At 45.9% G+C, this 18,634-nt stretch overlaps 4 protein-coding genes across 8 annotated transcripts; 1 reads left to right on the forward strand and 3 right to left on the reverse strand.

The window, feature by feature from the left end:
* Nucleotides 1-1,568: 1,568 nt before the first annotated feature.
* pnocb (prepronociceptin b) lies at nucleotides 1,569-3,573 on the forward strand. Its single transcript, XM_067242269.1, has 2 exons — nucleotides 1,569-1,694; nucleotides 2,986-3,573. The coding sequence occupies exons 1-2, from the start codon at nucleotides 1,569-1,571 to the stop codon at nucleotides 3,571-3,573; spliced, it is 714 nt and encodes a 237-aa protein (XP_067098370.1).
* Nucleotides 3,574-4,847: 1,274 nt separating this feature from the next.
* On the reverse strand, nucleotides 4,848-10,159 carry znf395b (zinc finger protein 395b). Of its 4 annotated transcripts, none has more exons than XM_067241759.1 (10): nucleotides 10,017-10,159; nucleotides 8,991-9,178; nucleotides 8,275-8,435; nucleotides 8,020-8,138; nucleotides 7,708-7,901; nucleotides 7,309-7,409; nucleotides 6,849-7,110; nucleotides 6,307-6,378; nucleotides 6,053-6,171; nucleotides 4,848-5,698 (listed from the first exon to the last, which is right to left on the reverse strand). In XM_067241759.1, the coding sequence occupies exons 2-10, from the start codon at nucleotides 9,108-9,110 to the stop codon at nucleotides 5,587-5,589; spliced, it is 1,260 nt and encodes a 419-aa protein (XP_067097860.1). In that variant the 5' UTR covers nucleotides 9,111-9,178; nucleotides 10,017-10,159; the 3' UTR covers nucleotides 4,848-5,586. The 4 variants fall into 4 exon arrangements, with proteins under 4 accessions (XP_067097860.1, XP_067097859.1, XP_067097862.1 ...); XM_067241758.1 differs by having other exon boundaries at nucleotides 6,283-6,378; XM_067241761.1 differs by having other exon boundaries at nucleotides 6,307-6,412.
* A 279-nt stretch (nucleotides 10,160-10,438) lies between these two features.
* LOC136947990 (uncharacterized) lies at nucleotides 10,439-14,747 on the reverse strand. Its single transcript, XM_067242234.1, has 6 exons — nucleotides 13,935-14,747; nucleotides 13,234-13,420; nucleotides 12,132-12,168; nucleotides 11,724-11,784; nucleotides 11,491-11,596; nucleotides 10,439-11,270 (listed from the first exon to the last, which is right to left on the reverse strand). The coding sequence occupies exons 2-6, from the start codon at nucleotides 13,362-13,364 to the stop codon at nucleotides 11,255-11,257; spliced, it is 351 nt and encodes a 116-aa protein (XP_067098335.1). The 5' UTR covers nucleotides 13,365-13,420; nucleotides 13,935-14,747; the 3' UTR covers nucleotides 10,439-11,254.
* Nucleotides 14,748-15,020: 273 nt separating this feature from the next.
* paqr8 (progestin and adipoQ receptor family member VIII) lies at nucleotides 15,021-18,029 on the reverse strand. 2 transcript variants are annotated; one of them, XM_067242233.1, is made up of 2 exons: nucleotides 17,863-18,029; nucleotides 15,021-17,004 (listed from the first exon to the last, which is right to left on the reverse strand). In XM_067242233.1, exon 2 carries the CDS (start codon nucleotides 16,794-16,796, stop codon nucleotides 15,753-15,755), a length of 1,044 nt encoding a protein of 347 aa, XP_067098334.1. In that variant the 5' UTR covers nucleotides 16,797-17,004; nucleotides 17,863-18,029; the 3' UTR covers nucleotides 15,021-15,752. The 2 variants fall into 2 exon arrangements, with proteins under 2 accessions (XP_067098334.1, XP_067098333.1); XM_067242232.1 differs by having other exon boundaries at nucleotides 15,021-17,007.
* Between the last annotated feature and the right edge of the window lie 605 nt (nucleotides 18,030-18,634).

Raw genomic sequence — 18,634 nt, forward strand, 5'->3', positions numbered from 1 at the left:
GCATGTTTAAAACATTGTCACCTTGTCAAATATTTGGTTGCCATTCAACTTGGACTCTGCTGTGTCTACTGTGTCTAAGATATCTAAGCTAGCTCTAACTAAGACCTGTGTGTGTAATGCAGCACACTATCTGCACTTGCAAATTCCATTATACAAAACAAACTCATTAAAAAGGTAATTATCAGACAGGATATAATCACACTTTTTTCCAAGTTACTTTTGAAAAATTAATCACAAATACCAATGGGAATTAGATGAAATGGGAGGATAACGGATTTAATAATTAGCTTACAATAGGGTCAGGGACTTTTATCGACCACCCATAGAGAACTGTTCATTCATAACCCACCCATATTCAGGTATTTTTCAATAGACTAAGAATCATAGTGCCATAATGTCCTTAAGATCACAATGCATGGTATCAAACATATCAAGAGGTTATTCAGTCCAAGATATATGAATGTCCAACTCTTTCTTTCAGACTTTTATTTAGGCGGTCTGAGTCAGAGGTGAGTCAGAGCTTCGTCTGTGACGAGCGTCGCATGTTACTGTTCATTTACCGCTCATTACCGAACTCGCTAATTTGGAGCCTACATCAATTACAGACCAGATTAGTTTTATTAGTGAACTCTTCACTTTGGAACTTGGAGAAGAAGGAAGAAGCATATGGAAGAGATGCCAGGTACATTAGGAACATAGGCACGTCTTTTTGAGAACATTGCAATAAGACAGAGCCCCAGGGTTTATCCGTTAATTCTGCCTTTCTGAATGGAAAAACAAGTATAGGCTAGCTCTAGGATTCTGTTACTCCTCAGTTGATGTCGGCACACTGGAGGAAGACCGAGTTCCAAGGTTGCGAATCAGTAAGAACACAGAGTCTTGGGTACTGCAACCATAGGTTTCCAATGGATCCAAGGTTTGCATTGAATTCAAGCAATGGATGATGAATGATTTATCTTATCATTTGGCCACATAAGTGACAATTGGTCGTTGTAGAAACATTTCAACTGTGAAGAAATGCGAATGAAATTCTCTAATGGTTTCCCATCACGGCTAATGGAGTCATTTCATTGCCATAGTGTTGAAGGGTTCATTTAGTCCGCTGTGGATACCCTGCATGAGTCACCCCTCTCGCTATTATCAATACCACACAAACTGTCAAGTCTCAAATCTGCTGACCTTTATGTACAGTCAGTGCTTAAAATCAAGATCGTCATGAATATAGATGTTAGGGTTGATAGGGTTGTCTGTGTGTCTGCTCCAAAGGTAGACATGTGAAACCTCCTTCAATGTCTCTCCTCCACAGTGTCTTTCCTAACACTAAGCACTAATAACAACCCTCTAACCCCCCCCCCCTCTCTCTCTCTCTCTCTCTCTCTCTCTCTTTCTCTCTCTCTCTCTCTCTCTCTCTCTCTCTCTCCCTCGCTCCCCTCTCTCTTTCTCTCTCTGTCTCTACCTCTCTCCTTATCCCTCAGACTGACCTGCGTCACAGGACCTCCAACTGGTCCCCTACACGCCTCCCACATCTACCCAGCAGCTCTCTCCTGGAGCCCCTGTGTTAGTGAGCTATGAAGAGCCCAGTGTGGAGCCTGCTTCTGCTGGCCTACCTGTGTTCCCCTGGAAGGAGTGACTGTCAGGGGGAATGTCTGTCCTGTGGCCTCCGTCTGGCCCAGCAACAGGCCTTCAACACTCTGGTATGTGTGTTTGTGTGTGCGTGTGTGTATTGTGTGTGTGTGTTGTGCTCCTGATATGCGCGTGCAAGGGCCTTGGATACCATATGTTCCATAACAATGGTCACGCTGTTTTGAGTCCGAAGCGCCCGATTCCTCCCCAACTTTTAACGCGTAACTCCCCAGCACATCTGCTGAATGGACTGAATAACGTTGCGTAAAAATAGTAGCGTTCTGTTCACGTAGTAATCGGGATGTTAATTTTGCTAATGATGATGTGGACAGGGACAGCTGGGACTGGACAGAGAGGTAATAAAACAATGTAATTGACTGCTCAGTATCAGCTGTTTTGGCTGGCTTCATTGATTGACACTGTATTAGTTTCCCATGTTGTATTACCGTATGCAGCCTTCGATAGAGACCAGATGGAGTCTTCTGGGAAATAGTTTGCCACTCTAAACTGCGAGGGAGCAGCGCCCACACATTGGCACACGCTCAGACACACGCAAACAATGCTCGGTTGAGGCATGCATCCAAACACACACACACATACAGTCACACACAAACATACACACAGTCACACACACTTACACACAGGCAGTCACGCATATACACACACACACTTTCATACTGCTGCAATGATTTAAAGTGGAGAATCCCTTGGAGAGCCCATTTCATTTGCAACACATAATTAATTTCCTTTTCTTCGATCTGCTCCATCTTCCTCAAGTCTTTTGATGTGGGAGCAGGTTCTTATATGACTGTCGTTAATTGATTTCACTGCAGTGGGATCTGCCAAGCAAACAGGATTTGTCTCTGAGTTTTGATCTTGAAGTTATTTCACACAAACCAACACATTTACCCAGATAATCAGCACTCCCCCAGTCAAGCCCGAGCTAAAGCTCTACAAGTTCTCTTGACAGACATGGCTGAATGGAAACTGAGGCTCTGGGCCTGATAGCAGATGAAGAGATTGTTAAGTGTGTGCCACTCGAGGCCCAAACAACAAGGGCACTGAAACAGCAGCCTAGTCTAGTCAATAGCAAAGACTATAGATTATAGTTTCCTGGTTACACAGATAAATAGAGAAATAAATTGATACCCCCGGTCGTGACTTAATGACTGATGACTGAGGAGAAATGTGGGTTGTGAGGTTCGACCAGTTGAGAAACACTGGCATAAAGGAATACTTGTCAATGTAAAAACTGTGACGACAACTTTGACTCAATAGTTTATCTTGGTATTTTCATGGGCGTTGTCTCTGTAAACATTAACCCCTCTTCCTGTCCCCCTGCCCCCCCCTCCCCCCCACCAGGTGTGTCTGTTGGAGTGTGAGGGCCTTGTGTCTCCCTCCCTCACCTGGGAGCTGTGTCAACAGGCTGAAGCGCTACCACAGTACCCTTTACCACCAGAGGGGGGCGCTGTGTCCAAGAGAACAGGGGAAGAGTTTGCCTTGATTCCAGAGGACCTGCAGTCTGATGGAGAACTTCTCTACTCCGCTGGCATGGCACGCCTCCAGCAGGAGGAGGACCTGGAGCGACGCAGTGCCCAGTTCGACTCTCCTCAGCTGGGCTCGACCGAGGAGGGAGAGGGTCTGGGTCTGGAGGACAGGGAGGAGGGCGTGATGGATGAGCTCCAGGAAGGGGATGATGCGACCCCTGTTGACGTTTCCAAGCGCTTTGGGGGCTTCCTGAAGGGTCGCCATGGATACAGGAAGCTGATGGGCTCCGTCGGAAGGCCACTGCAGAAACGTTACGGCGGCTTCATCGGGATCAGGAAGTCGGCCCGTAAATGGAACAACCAGAAGCGCGTGAGCCAGCTGCTGAGGCAGTACCTGGGCATCAGCAGCCGCTCTGGAAGGTTCCACAGCGGACCTGGGGCCAGGAGACCGAGCCCACTGTAGTCTCAGAACCTCACCCCTGGGTCCTAATGCCCCTCCGTCTCACCCTCCTCTTCCTACTCCCCCACCTCCTCTACCCAGTTACCTCACCCCTGGGTCCTACTGCCCCTCTCTCCACCCTCCTTCTCCTCCCCGTCCCTCCAGTTACCTCATCAACCGTGATTGCAGCTACGGTCGCCTCTATAGCTACCTGAACTGTGACCTCATAGATCTAGTCATTCGTGTCAGAAGAAGAAGAACTCCGTTCCTAATCTCTATTCTGATGTTGTGTAAAAGAAGTAACTAGCAACATAATGTTTACTTTACACCATCCACATGATTCCACTTCCCCCACTCCTACCCTTAACCTTGTGCATACATACATCTGACCAAATAAAATGACAGTAGAGCAATTGAAAATTGTCTCAGTATCATGAGGACCAAACATGGATGCACAAAGGTCAATCCATATCTACTCTCAAGGCCCGAGTGAATGCATGTACGCACTTTACTTTTAGACATCAAGCACAAGGACAAAATCTTATGAATGGTTTGGTCTCAGACCAGTTACCTTCACAGTGCAGGTTTCCATTTACATTTGAGGGATACTTTTTATTATATTATCCCTTGCTCCAGTAGTGATACCAAGTTTCAATCTAACATGTGGATTGACAGTGGTAGGCATCCATCAAGTCAACCCTTTTCCTTCTAGAGAACCCGTTTACACACTGCAGTGCAGTGACAGAAAGGAACAAACTTAGTTCATCCTGAATGGCTGTACAAGACTGCCCTCTTGTGGCCCTAATCATTATGATCAATTTCAAAGTGTTCGAAATATAGATTTCCAAGACTTCCTGTTCAGTCTGATCCTGACACGAGTGAAGCATACGGTGCAGGTGGCTAACTACTATTTCCACTAATTTGTCTACAAAAGTGAACTTCATATCAAAGATGTTTTGTTCATTTTGTTTCGTCCACTAGTCAGTATTTATCATTTAATCTACTGAGGTATGAGTGAGGGAGTGGGTGGTGACGTCATGTGGGTTTGTGTCTGTGCATGTGTGCATGCGGTTGTGTGTGTGTGTGTCTGTGAGTTTGTCTCTCATCTGTACGCAAAGAATTTGTATGCAGAATACAGTGTACATTTTACAATTACATTTTACAATTACATTTCTATTGTGTCATCGAAAATTCATGAAACCTGTATAGAGAAAATAACAATAAATTAGTTTGCTATCTCTCTTGTGGATTGTTATGTCGAGGCATTCGCCGCAGTTCGAAATTCTCAGTGATTTATTTATGTTTTAATTTTTTATTTATTAGAATGCTGTTAACAAATTCAATCTCCTAACATGGCCAGTTCCCATGAGCAGGACCGATAGTTTACAGACCAGAGCAGAATACTGTTTCCAACAAAGGGAAGAAGGATGTACAGGATGAACTTTAGAGAGTATACGAGTCAAACAGAAAGTAGCTTATTCTTGACAAATACATTTAAACAAAGTGCCTGAAAAACATCAAGAGGAGGTCATCTACCCCTTTAGGTGGACCAAGAAAAACAAGTAATGAAAGAAAAAAAATAGACAAAAAAAAGATACAAAATACTCATGAGGAATTCATAGCACACAATATAGAAGTATTCATTAAGTATTGTGGTTGCCATGGGTGGAAGAGTTGGAAGATGTTCAGAGAGTCTTCTACAACATGGTTGTGGAGGGTTGAGAGGACGGGTCCTTTACGGAGGGGAAAGAGCAAGTCTACCACATAACAGTCTTAACAACTAGCACCACTGCAAACATCTGAAGTCAAGGTGCACAGAATCACTCCACGTATTTCTTGGTAAAGGAAGTGAAAAACGAAAAACACAACTGATTGAAATAAGGAAGAAAGCGTAGCTGTTGTTTGTCTTGATGGAATCAAGCCCTGATGTATCTTTTCTTTTATAGTACCTCTTTTCCAATCAGCCCTCTCTCTCTCTTTCACCTTCTCTCTCACACACACACAAACACACACTCACACACACACACATAAACACACTTAGTCAGGGAAGCGCTGGCATGCTTTTTTCCAGCGACAGGCAGTGCACCATTGGTCTTTGCGCTCCACACCGTAAACCTTACGGCATTTCTTGGCCTCTCCCCGTCCCTTCCTATAGGAGGACAAGAGGGACACACAGAACGAAAAAGACAAATTCAGTGACCGTACCGCACACCCAGGGCTGCCCTGAACCAATCCCAGGGCCCTAAACAAATCTTGAATTTGTTTATTGGGTCGGGCCGGCACTGCGCACAGCCAATGTAAACAATTTCAAAATTGCTATAGAGCTGTGCTCACGCAAAGCAAAGAAGGATAGAAGGGAGAGGTCATTGTAAAAGACCGTTAGAAATATGCACTTCTGTCATTACTAATCACACGTCAAACATAAATTCAAAACAAAATACATAAAACATCATAAAAGAACCCTTGGCGAGGCGTAGAACGGTGACGACGAGTGGCGATGTACCTGAAGGAGCAGTGAGCGCGGGAGGGGGATGAAGTCATGGTCTGAAGCCTGCTGGTGGTGCTGTTCTGCTGCAGCCACTGCTCTCCCACACTGACAGACCTGCAGCGAGGTCGCACCGTCTGAGAGGGGGCAAAAAGACGTTAACCGAGAGGGACGATCCGCAAGCACGCCAGGTAGACAGAGAGGTTAACAGACAGACAGGTTAACAGACAGGCTGACAGATTGCCCACCTGAGCATTTGTATGGCCACACACCGAGATGGGGGGAGTCCAGCACTGGGAGGCGGGAGTCTGGGAGGCCACCGTCACCTGGACAGGAGAGCAGGCCTGGAGGTAGGGGGGCGGCACACACCACATTCCTCTCAAATCCAAAACACATTCAAACTAATGAGCAGCTCATCCGGCAGCACTGACCCCCCTCTCACCCCTGGATCTGGGTTAGTTGTGCCACTGACTGTCTAGCAGGCCTCAGGGAGGTGTCGACTGTCTTCTGTCACAAGCGATCCACATCTGATTTAAACTCTGGATAACCTCTGATACTTTCTCTAAATGTTTTGGGTCATGTAAGCTAGATATGCTGATTTTGTCCTGGTTGCTAAGGCAAAAAAATGCAGAATAGTAGTTTCATTTATTTAGCAGGGACCATGCACAACACTAACATTGGGCCAAGGTTAGCTATCTAGCTATTTACATCTGCAGTCCCTGGGCAGGAACATATTCAAAACAATCCAGTAAATAACAACCTATTCACCAATCCAATTAGTAAACAAATGGCCAGGGCCAGTGAAGCCACCCACCTGATAAAGGTGCTCAGTGTGGATCTGCCAGAAGCCGCTGGGGGCAGAACGGCTGAGCGAGCTGGGCTGGAGCGGGCCGGAGTTGGACCTGGGTCTGGGTTCTGGGGGGATCTGCAGGTCTGAGGAGGGAGGAGAGCCACAGGAGGCCCAGGGGGTGTGGGGGGTCTGGGTCTGGGGTACCGGGCCAGTGTCCACTGACACTTCACTAGAGAACTTAGTGTAGTAGAAGTCTTCCTCTCTCTGCGAGTTCTCCGATCCACTTCTGTGTGTGTGAGTGTGCATGCAACAAGGGTGTGAAAGAGAGGGGGAGTGAGAGACAGCGAGAGAGAGAGAAAGAAAGGAAAGATGAAAGAAAGAAAAGCAGAAACAGATTAATCTTTCTCATTTCCACGTTCGGGCAGTATGAATAAAGTAATGTGGTATTTTGTTATTCATCTTCAGCTGCGGTCGGTCAGCTCACCCCAGGTGCAGCACCCTGACGTGTCTCTTCATCCCGACCGAGGAGGTGAGCACCTTCCCACAGCCTGGCCACAAGCACCTGTAGGCCCCTCTGGAGGAGCTCTGGACACACACACACATACAGACAGACACATACACAGACAGACAGACAGACAGACCGACAGACACCAGGGGCAGAGGATTAGGACCAGAGCACAAGGAGCTACGTGACGGCTCTTAAAACAAACTCGACAAGCGGTGAAATCAACCATAGCGGCAATAGTCGGAATCCATGTGCTTGTTTTTGTGCGGCATAAAGGTGCATGCAACATCCCCACCTAGGACAGGGTGTGTAAAATGAGGCTACTCTCTCTTTTTCTCTCTCTTGATCAAACAAACCCTCACAACCGTCTGTTCCCACCTTTGACTTCCTGCCGGTTAGCTCCTCCCACTGCTCTGGCTCCATGTGCAGCCCTTCGTCTGGGCTGCTGTCCATCTCTGTGACGGACGGGGAGGGGGCGGGACTGACATTACCATGGTCCCAGCTCCAGTAGCCGCTGCTGCCACTGTCAGAAAGTTCGCCGCCGGCGCACTCCATGTCCCCCGGGGGCCCAGCTACAAGCACAGCACAGGAGTTACCATCAACACACAGCACCGTAATACACCACATACCACCATGTGTGTGCATGAGACTGAGATTGTGTGTGTGTGTGTGTGTGTGTGTCTAACTGACCTGGCCCATGGGTGGGGTCTGTCTGGGGAAGACTCTGGACAACAGGACTGCAGGACAAGCTGGTCAGAACCATGGCGGCCATGATCTCATCCATCTCCACTGACTCTGGACTCCGAAAGCTGACGGTACGAGACAAACAGAAAGAACCACCAATGAGATTTATTGAGGAGGAGATCCACGCCGTGAAGCGTTTACAGTCAATACTGAGAGCAATCACAAAGCACTGTTGGCTGTCCTCTATTACAGGAAGATCACCTGGGCATTATGGGAGTTGTAGTCTGCATTGGCACAGGGGGGTTGGCCCAGCCCCCCTCTGTCCTCCTCTGGGGGAAGAAGACAGGTCCCTGACGATTGTCCGCTGGGCCGGTACTGGGCATCCCTCTGGAGCTGTCCTGCCCACAGCACTGCATGTACACCTGGGGGAGACAGGAGGAAACCTCTTTGGTTGACAAACAAAACCTTCATGGAGTCTTCTGATATCAGAAGTGATAAGTTCTAATAGCATTTTGGTGGTCAGAGTCCAGGAACACTGTATTTACCAGTAACAGGGAAAGATAACATCTCAGGTACCAGGCATGGTGCAACAGTAACATCTCAGCTACAATATTACATTTACATTTTACATTTACATTTAGTCATTTAGCAGGCGCTCTTATCCAGAGCGACTTACAGTAAGTACAGGGACATTCCCCCCGAGGCAAGTAGGGTGAAGTGCCTTGCCCAAGGACACAACGTCAGTTCGCATGACCGGGAATCGAACTGGCAACCTTCGGATTACTAGCCCGATTCCCTCACCGCTCAGCCACCTGACTCCCTCCCTATTACATAGTACAGTGCTACAAAAACAGCATCTACTTTAAGAGCAACATCAAATTATGCAGTTTCCCTAAATTCTGAGACAGTTATGTGACTACTCAGACACCAAATCACAGGGTGAAGCAGCTTGGACAGATCAACCCACGTGCACCTACCAGACTCTCCTGGAGCTCCGACCTGGGGGGCCTGCCAGCCCCTGACTGGGCTGTGGAGGGACAGGACGGGGGCTGTGAAGACGAGACCTCCTCCGCTGCCCCTGGTCCCATAGCTGCCATGGTTAACCTGATCGGAGGTCTCACACCACCTCGACGCTCAATTATCGCAGGGTCGCAGATCTTACTCCCTGCAGAACACGTTGCCAAAAAACAGCAAATACATGAACTCTAATGTGATTTTGCGGTGCATGGTTTGTCACTCAGGAAATTTTTATATCAGGACGACTATTCGTTTGACTTTTAATAATTTAGCATTTTGCAGTAACCTATGTTTATACCCCCTGAACTGCTTTCTTTCATACATGCGGACGCTTGGGGGATGGTATCAAAACAAAATTTGAACGGTATTGTATTACAAACTCCAACGTCAACTTCCTGTTTCGCTTCAATTGACGGAGTCATTATGTGTTGACATGATACTTGTATACCTATATTTCGATTATATTTACAAGGATTATGATACCATTTGGCAGAATCAAGAGGAAAACCGTATTTTATCACATTCTCTCCTCCAATAGGCGAGGACTTCCACTGGTAAACAACACAGAAACCGTGGGCGGCCCAGCTGCGCTCATTGGCTGAAAACTGATTTGCAAGGAACACACCTCTTTCTGACAACGTGTTAGGACACGAGTCTCGGCAGGAGCGATAGAGGGGAAGTGAAATAAAGCAGCAGTCTGCTTTGCATAAATAGGCTAAATAAATAAATAAATATATATATAGATAAATGAATAAAAGTCCAAGTTCGTCCGGAACATTAATGATTGTAATGTCAAAAATAATGCAATGTAAACCAACCGACCAGAATTGGGCACAATTGTCAAACTACAGAAACAGGCTACACTGGGCAGAAATGCCCCCGTGATAGAATATGCAAAACATGGTGAAGCTTTCAGTAAACTAGAGTTATGTTGTTATACATCTAGTTGTTATCATCCGGTAACACAAATGTAGTAACTGTTTTACCTTTTTGGCGATATAGAGACCGTGTCCCGTTTGAGAGCAAATCGCCGCTGACTGCTTTTCTCGTGTCCCACCGTTCGCCGGGTGTTCAGTCCAGTGAAAGGGGGGATGGACCGGAATGGGATGCGCGTACGTGTGATCGTACGGTGGAGCTATGCCGAGTGCGACAGCTGGGCTCAGACAGTAGTCTGCTGCGCTGTAATGCCGAGACGCAGAAAGGATGATCTGGGTGATAGGTTACCAGAGCAGAATCGTGCACGCACGCACGCAGCGCTATGACAGTCCCGGGGGAAATAAGAAATACAAAGGGCAATTTCTTTCTGTGTTCATCAGTTTACGGGTATAATTTGCTCTAGGCCCTAAATATTTTGTTAACATTGTTACATTGCAAAGCCATAATCATAGTCACCAACCTATTATCATGATTTTGCTATTTTTATTTATTAGGAAACATTGACATTGACAACTCTGAAGAACAACTGGCACGTTTCAACAAATTATTGCATTCAAACAGACAGAAATGTAATTCCAAATGCGATCCAACCACACATATGGAGTGATGTGTAGGCCTTTACTGTGCTAGGCAATACCAGACACACTGGGGTGTGAGTCCTTGGATTAGTCCTGTGTGTTGACTCTACAGCGTCTCTGCCAGACACAGAGCAGGGATTTGAGTCTGAGCACCACCCCTGTCACAGTCCCAATCCCAATCCCAACCCAGACGGAATGCTGTCCATTAATTATGTCATGTGACCTAGTCTGGTTTTATGGCAATTCCAGACTGGGGCATGTGCTGAGAGCCAGGTGCAGTGAAGATTATTTTAACAACAAATCAAATGCAAAAAAAATACATTTTAAGTTTAAAAAGGAATCCTCAAATCACCGAATTGCATGATAATCATCCAGGGTTACAGAGTAAAGAAGTAAACTCAGTGGCATTAAATGAAGTCAAAGTGTAAGCATGTGAATGTAAGAACCACAAGAGCTGTTGATTCCTGTCTCTCTGTTTCTGTCTCTCTCTTTCTATGTCTCCTGCAGGAGGTCTGGGCCCTCGTGCTGTGTGGGCCGAGTGGGTTTTGAAGCACAGAGGTTGATGTCAAGATTATGGATGGTCCTGGAATCGTCACGAGATCGGGTCCCACTTTGATGGGTTGATGTGAGGGGGCGACGGGGGTCTGGTGGGTCTGGAGGGTCTGGAGGGGTGTGGCAGGGAGGAGTGGGCCCTGGAAATGTCCTCAACATCATAGGTCAGGGTCACTGAGAGAGAGAGAGAGAGAGAGAGAGAGAGAGAGAGAGAGAGAGAGAGAGTCAGACAGAACAACAGACAGACAGACAGACAGACAGACAGACAGACAGATAGAAATACACACCAAGGGAATCAGCTTTAGCCACATTTGCTGAAATGTGTGTTTTGGCTTTCTATTGGGTATACAACATTTGTCAGATCAAGTCACATGCAGAGAGCAGACTGGTGTACCTGGCTGGTGTTCTTGGGAGAGTGTTTCGGATGCGGCTCGGGATGTCGGGCACTTCAGGCATGCTTTTGTGGTCTTTCCATTGCGAGCCATACACACCCTCTTGGCCTGGGACAAGAATAAGCAAATAAACTACATGTAAAAGTCTACTATATACTCTATGCACTGTTAACATCGAAATGTGTTTTATTGAATTTTTTTATTATCACACATTAAACTGTAAAGGTTAAAATACCTTTCACACTGGTTCCATTACTGGTCTTCTGACTCGTGCTTGTGCCATTCTGACTCTTGGTCTGAAACAAGAACAGCAGAATAACTTAAACGTGTCTGTGTGTCTAAGACGTGGTGTTTTTTTTACTGATGCAGTGCTGCAAGTAACCTCCTTCTGCCTTCTAATTCCCCCAGACAGACTGTTTCTATTTCCAGCCAGCCCCTCGTCTCTCTCTGGCGATAAGACTGATATATTAGCTATCAGAATCATTCCTAATGGTCAGTAATCTACCGTTTATGGCTCATAATTGGCAAACAAATGAGTGGCAAAAGAAGCACAACAACGTTTACAGCATCTGTAGCAGACAGACAAACAGAAAGGCTGGCAGGCAGGCAGGCAGACAGAGAGAAAATTGATTGTCATCCTTACTTTTGCACTTTCAGATTTTGTCTGGGCATCTGTTTTTCTGGAGATGAACATTGAGATAAATTAGACAGAAGTACCATTTTCACTTGGAATTCAAACAACATTTGAACACATAAAATATCCATGATTTAAGGTTCAGCTAAACCTATTAAACTGCGACTGTCTTCCCGATCTTGTCCAATTTAGTGTTTCTTGTCAAAACCAAAACTTCTAATCTTGTACTGTCAATTGACAACCTAACAACTGATGTGCAGGTGTGTAATTAGACAGAAGTACCATTTTCATTTGGAATTCCACCAACATTTGAACATAATATCATAATAACATAATATCCATTATTTAAGGTTCAGCTAAACCTATTAAACTGCGACTGTCTTCCCGATCTTGTCCAATTTAGTGTTTCTTGTCAAAACCAAAACTTCTAATCTTGTACTGTCAATTGACAACCTAACAACTGATGTGCAGGTGTGGTGCCTAATGCTTTGTCATGTCAGTCAGCAGCTGTTCTTCTTGGTAAGTTATCCAGTTCCTGAAGAGGACTGACTCATCTTGAGCAGTGTTTCCCCTAGGTTTACAGCTTTGACGGGGGGGAGGGGCATGTCTCGGGGGAATGTCCCTGTACCTACTGTAAGTCGCTCTGGATAAGAGCGTCTGCTAAATGACTAAATGTAAAAGTAAATGACACGCCGTCGTGTAAATAAGATAAATAACATAAGGCCATTTAGTTTGTTTAATAAAAGAGCAAGTTATAGACCTGTTTTATAGGAAAGGTAACCTTAAATTACTTATTTTGTGATCGGGCGCTATATATATATAGCGCCCGACTGGGAGTTGGCCACAGAACTGGAAAGACAAGACTTAAATATTTACCTGCACCACCCTTCCCCACCCAAATCCTAGCAAACTCTGAATGCCAATCAATGAAATGCCAAACATAAATACAAATTGAAAACAAAATGGAAAATACAAAAGCAGCCCTTTCTGATATCTGTTGATTCAATAGGTTTCCATATTTTCCCCACAATCATTTGAGCAAAACCCAAGCAACACAATTTTGTGCATTTTACTCAAATGTTCTGGTTCTACCAGAGAGCTGGCTGCTCACCTGTGACAGCGAATGCAGATGGCGAGGAGGGTGATGAGGGTGACCAGGAGGAGGAGGGAGGTCGTGCACACCTCAAGAGAAGACGATCCGATCAGGGTCCAGTCAGAAACCCCCTCTGCCACAGGAGCCATGGTCTATCTCTCTCTACTTCTCCTTTTCTGTTATCTGTCCTATCTTTTCTTCTCAGCTGTGGAATGGAGGAGGGTCAGAAAGGAGGAGGGGTGAACAGCTGTTAAGTCACGTATCGTACAGAGGGAAAAATCTAGATTTAGCTAAATCATTTCAGATCATCAAGCGTACAGTTCCAGCTGGTGTGAACATTAGCAGTATTGATGAAGACTCATAGTACACATGTACCTAAACAATACAAGGATTTCGAGGCAAAGACTGCGGCTTGTATTTTGTTGAGTTACATTTTTATTTTTTTAATCTTGTATTCATTTTTATTACTTTTATCACTTGTATTGTTGTTTTTATTGATTTTATGTAAAGCACATTGAGCTGCAATTCTTGTATGAAATGTGCTATATAAATAAAGTCTTATTATTATTAAGGATAACACACCTCTGTCAAGCCACCAAGCATTCTACATAAACACAAGAAGATCTGAGTGTAGCACTCTGTAGCAATTGACTTTGTGCGCTCTTTATAGTAAGTGTTTTACAAAGCTTCTGCTAAAAGAATGTTATTATTAGTATTACCTCCTTTGGGTTTGATGGAAGTTCTTCTTGGTTCCGTCACCTTGGTTGGCAGCTGACAAGAAAAGTAGACCAGTCTCTCCCCTCTGATCTATCCAACTGAGAAATTTACTTCACCTGGACAAATCTTATGCTGTCTCCCCAGCCCTCCAGGAAGAGTCTAAAGTCTTCAGCACTGATGTGTATCATGATACCTGACATACCAGTGGTCTACACAAAACTGCTTGGAAGCATGAAAGAGGCGTTGGCAACTGGTGCAGTCACATTTCTGACGTCAAGCAAAACACTTGCTGTTGAGTGAATGTTAAAGTCTGATTACATCATTTTTTTCCCTTAATGATTTATTACATCAAATACAGCAGAACTGTTTTCATGTCTACATCAACGACGTGTGTGACAATACTGCCCTCTACAGGTAGTTTACTATACTTTAGCAAACTACAAGACAATGTGACTCTTGAGAGTCCAAATAACCATATTGCTACTGTGGTCAGTTTTACAGTGACTAGGGCTTAAAGGAAAAACAAACATAATTCACAAACATATCTGAGACAAGGGACTGATTCTTATATCAAAAAGAGATTCTACTAGTCATCAAGAGTTACCAGCAGGCATAAATCCTTTCCCTCCACCAGGAACTAATGGGATTGGCTGCAACCCACTAGATCAATCACCAAGGAGCTGATCACAATCACATCTTTGTTTTGGTGCAAGACCACAAATTGAATGGGTGTGTCGAGTTTTCACAGATCTAGGTGGAACGTTTGATCAGGGCCCTTTATGGTCACACCCAAAATCCTCCACAGACCTGCCAGGTGGGAATGCAGCAGTGACTCACCCCCCCCCCCCCCCCCCCCCCGTAATATATTATTAACTAGTATCTGAAGTCAACCAACCAGAATCTCCCCTTCTGACTCTCTTGAGACTGATGGAATGCTTGGGTAGATCTGTGATCGCTAGGGAACGAGGGACCATGGCATGTAAGGAAACCACTTCATTGACATGGAATGCAGCCCCTGAAACAGGGGCGTAGCCAGAATAATCTTTTTGGGTAGGCCTAGAAAAATATGGATAGGCATCTTTTGTGCCTATCCAGGCCTACCCGTGGCTACGCCCCTGCCCTGAAATAGGTTATATCCTGAGCACTTGAGGAAATATCATGAGATCAAAGGCAGCACAGTCTGACAGGAATAGAGCTTGTTTTCAGCATGCAGTCTTGATTTTTTGACCAGTTTGAGATTTGGTGACATTTTTATGCTCCAGTATCATGCAGGCAAGCCCAAGAGTTAACACATCTCTCAACGGTTTTCAATTCCCTAGTGTTCCTCTAAGACCTCTCACTCATCCATAATCAGATCAGGTGGAAATTGTGCTCCCTCCCCCACGACCAAATTACGGTGTGTTCCACTTCTTACAACTGCCCTTTGTTTGCTCAAATCCCCTACTTCAACTCGGTAAAGCTTGGTACGATTTAATCCAGATTTAATATTTTGCTGACTGCAACTTTAACAGTGACTAGTCCATTGTATCAGACGTGAGAGTCAGACGCAAGCCTGTTGATAACAAAGTCTGAGCTGATCACTGTACTTAATTTTTCATTCAAGAATGACCACTAATAGATGCAGTGGAAACGCATTAATATCCCCAAATTATATTATATTTAAGGCAACCCATTTAGATAATTTATAGTATGAGCATGAAAAAATATATTTATAAATTCACATTATTCACATTTGCAATACAATAAACTGTATACAAATAAAAGAAAGGGAAGATATCTATCATTCTTCCTCCACTTTCTCTCCATTCCTCTCCTCCACATCACTCCTGTCCTTTGCCCAGTCTTCTCTTAACTTGTCTCCTCATAAGAAAAGCAGTCAGGGCAGTACAAAACACCAAGACTACGAAAGACACACCGGCGAAGCACAGCTTCATCTCTCCATACACCTCCAGCAGCGTATCCCTCCGCCGGCTGTAGTCCCCCGCTATGGCCTCCAACTGACAGACGGTGCACAGTGACAGAAACACATGGAAGATCTGGTGGGCCTGGCCCAGGATGTCACAGCGACCCGGGAAGAAGCGCTCAGGGATGGGACAGGAGAAGAAGAAGGCAGCCAGCAGGAAGAAAGCCACCTGGAAGCTATGGAGGGGCAGCGCCGGGTCATCTTTCCAGGTCTGGGTGGCCAGGCGATGGGCCACGGGGCTGATGTCCAGCAGGTACGCCAGGCTGGTGGGCACCAGCTGGCACACCTTGCGGTGGAGCGGGTACGGTCGGCGATAGCGTGACTTGGCGAAGCAGCAGGAAGCACAGGAGAGCCACCCCAGGAGGAAGGCTCCAGGGAGGTACCAGACCCCCACGCTGCTCTCCCTCCAGGCAGGCTGCGAGCAGTAGAAGTAGTGTCCCAGGGCGCAGCCGTACTGGTACACCGCCACCCCCACGTAGTCCAGGAAGAACAACGAGTAGTGGGCCAGCTCCGAGTGAGACTGCAGCAGGTGTGCTGCAGCGCTGCAGCTCAGGTAGGTGAGGGCGGACAGCAGGTAGAGGCAGAGGGGCAGGGAGGCCAGTTCCAGGCTGGGACCCCAGGCCCCTACGAGGGCCAAGAAACGCAGCAGCAACAGGGGCCCCGTTAGCAGGTGGCTCCACACGTTCAGAGACTCGTTGTGCCTCTGGAACAGACTGAGGAGGTAGCAGCGCCAGTCTTGGCCCACAGGCCGGTAGCCCGAAAGGATGTAGGGCTCCCTGAAGAGGCTGGGGACGAGGTAGGCGGGGACTGTGGGGCTGGGGGAGGGCAGGGAGACGAGGAGGTCAGAGATGTGGGGGAGACGGCTGAGCTGCCTCACGCTCAGAGTCAGAGTGTCGGACATGGTGGTGGTCGGAGAGGGGGGGTGGAAGGATGGAGTGAGGGGGGTGGAGGGGTGGAGAGATAGGTGGGTGGAGTGAGGGGCCGGAGGAATGGAGGAGTGGAGAGAGGAGGGTGTAGTGATGGGGATGGAGGGATGGAGGGGGGTGTAGGGGTGAACAAGCTCAGATGGAGGAGGTAAAGCGTGTGTTCTTCAGGAACTACGTTGTGCTCTGCTGTGATAATGAGAGTAGAAAAAGATCAGATATTCATCTTCTAAAAATTAACACCTGCACTACATCCCTGCAACACAAATGCAATGCCCAGGTTAAACAAACATTACCATCTAGTGGAGAGGGAGCTTCAACACATAACCTTGAAAACAAAAAACATATTTCAACCCTCCCTTAAACATTTGTCACTTGTTTTTGCTTCTATATGTCTAGGTCAGACCAGGTTTACCCTGTTCCTGGAGAATGCCATCCAGTCGGTTTTTTACTCCCAGCCTAATCTACTGCAAATGATTCTCATTAAACGGTTGATTCGTGGAATTAGATTACTAACAGTCGAAGTCTGCACAACCACCCAAAGGAGTGTAGCTCTCTGGGAACAGGATTTGACAGGCTTCATGTTGTTTTGTCTAGCAGTGGAAAGAAATGCAGTCACACCTGTAAACTTGCACCTTCCACCATATCATTCCGCTCCCCAACACAACAGTGTTGTCTGACAGCACCTGGCGTCATAGCAAACACAAACATTTATGAAGACCGATACCTCACCTTTAGTGAACCACCCCTGGTTGTAACTAACATATGATGTGCCGTCATTTTCATTCGTGGGGGTTAGTTAGCGCATAATCTCCTCCAAAAAACACAATTTCAAAACTCTTTCAAATTCGACTATAGTTAATTATAGGTTTGTTGACAACAACTGTTTAACCCACAAAAAAACACTTATCTTGAATAAGAAAGGCTGTTAATGCAGCCACGGCAATGAAGCCTACGCAGGTCGGTCTGAATATAGTATACATATTTATGTAAACCGATGTCTGAGTGTTTTGATTGTTGAAACCAGCATCTCATATCACCTACCTGTCTCCTCTCGGTTTCCACAACACAACTGTTGCTGCTGCGGCTTGAAGGTTAGTGTACAATATCACAAAGCTTCAAAGCTGCCTGCCCATTGCTGCTTCATGCCCGACAGAGATGCGCAGATACAAGTCTCCGGTCCTGAGTTCTGACAAATCGTGTGGTTTCATTAGAGGACCAACCGATGTACCGCTGTAAATGCGATCGTCTCTGATGACTGGGCGGAGACTGGGTCAGCTGAGAATGACAAAAAAAGAGAAAAAAAACAGACAAGGGGCAATTGGCTAGCCTAAGTGTGATTACGTAATTTTGTTAGTAATATATCGCTTTTCTGCGTGCATTGTAGGCTAAATAAACTGTGTGCATCACACGCACTAATTCAGGGTCTAGGCAGGTATGCATATTTTGCCTATTTGTCTGATGCGATTTGTTTGTAGGCTGTTCATGATTTTGTAATAATAATTAAATGCGTTATAATACACTGGTGATGTATGCTGGTCTGGGACTGAGCTTGTGACTGACATAAATACTGCGTACGCAAGTTAGCGCCATCTAGATCTGAAACTGAGCTTCTCGGTTGTCCCTGCTTTATCCGCCCATTTCCTGTTCAGTTTTCCCGCGAGTTGGGAGACGTTCATCGTTTTATACGCCAGCGTTCGACTGGACAATTTTAGCGCAACTGAGGAAATGACCAGAGATTCGAATGTCGCTATAAAATCCTATATTCACTTCTATTTTGCAAAGCTTCTGATACAAACATTTTTATGGATAAGAA

This window comes from Osmerus mordax, chromosome 8 (assembly GCF_038355195.1).
Source record: "Osmerus mordax isolate fOsmMor3 chromosome 8, fOsmMor3.pri, whole genome shotgun sequence".
NCBI classification, from domain to species: Eukaryota; Metazoa; Chordata; class Actinopteri; order Osmeriformes; family Osmeridae; genus Osmerus; species Osmerus mordax.

Bases quoted from the DNA above. Each gene is read 5' to 3' on its own strand.
- pnocb (XM_067242269.1), top strand. From the start codon at position 1,569: ATGAAGAGCCCAGTGTGGAGCCTGCTTCTGCTGGCCTACCTGTGTTCC. The intron at 1,695-2,985 runs GTATGTGTGTTT...CCCCCCCACCAG, and splicing joins AACAGGCCTTCAACACTCTG to GTGTGTCTGTTGGAGTGTGA.
- znf395b (XM_067241758.1), bottom strand. From the start codon at position 9,110: ATGGCAGCTATGGGACCAGGGGCAGCGGAGGAGGTCTCGTCTTCACAG. The intron at 8,139-8,274 runs GTGATCTTCCTG...TCGTACCGTCAG, and splicing joins ACAACTCCCATAATGCCCAG to CTTTCGGAGTCCAGAGTCAG. The intron at 7,410-7,707 runs GTGGGAACAGAC...GTGTGTGTCCAG, and splicing joins TAACCGGCAGGAAGTCAAAG to AGCTCCTCCAGAGGGGCCTA.
- LOC136947990 (XM_067242234.1), bottom strand. From the start codon at position 13,364: ATGGCTCCTGTGGCAGAGGGGGTTTCTGACTGGACCCTGATCGGATCG. The intron at 12,169-13,233 runs GTGAGCAGCCAG...GTTCATCTCCAG, and splicing joins ATCTGCATTCGCTGTCACAG to AAAAACAGATGCCCAGACAA. The intron at 11,597-11,723 runs GTATTTTAACCT...TTCTTGTCCCAG, and splicing joins TAATGGAACCAGTGTGAAAG to GCCAAGAGGGTGTGTATGGC.
- paqr8 (XM_067242233.1), bottom strand. From the start codon at position 16,796: ATGTCCGACACTCTGACTCTGAGCGTGAGGCAGCTCAGCCGTCTCCCC.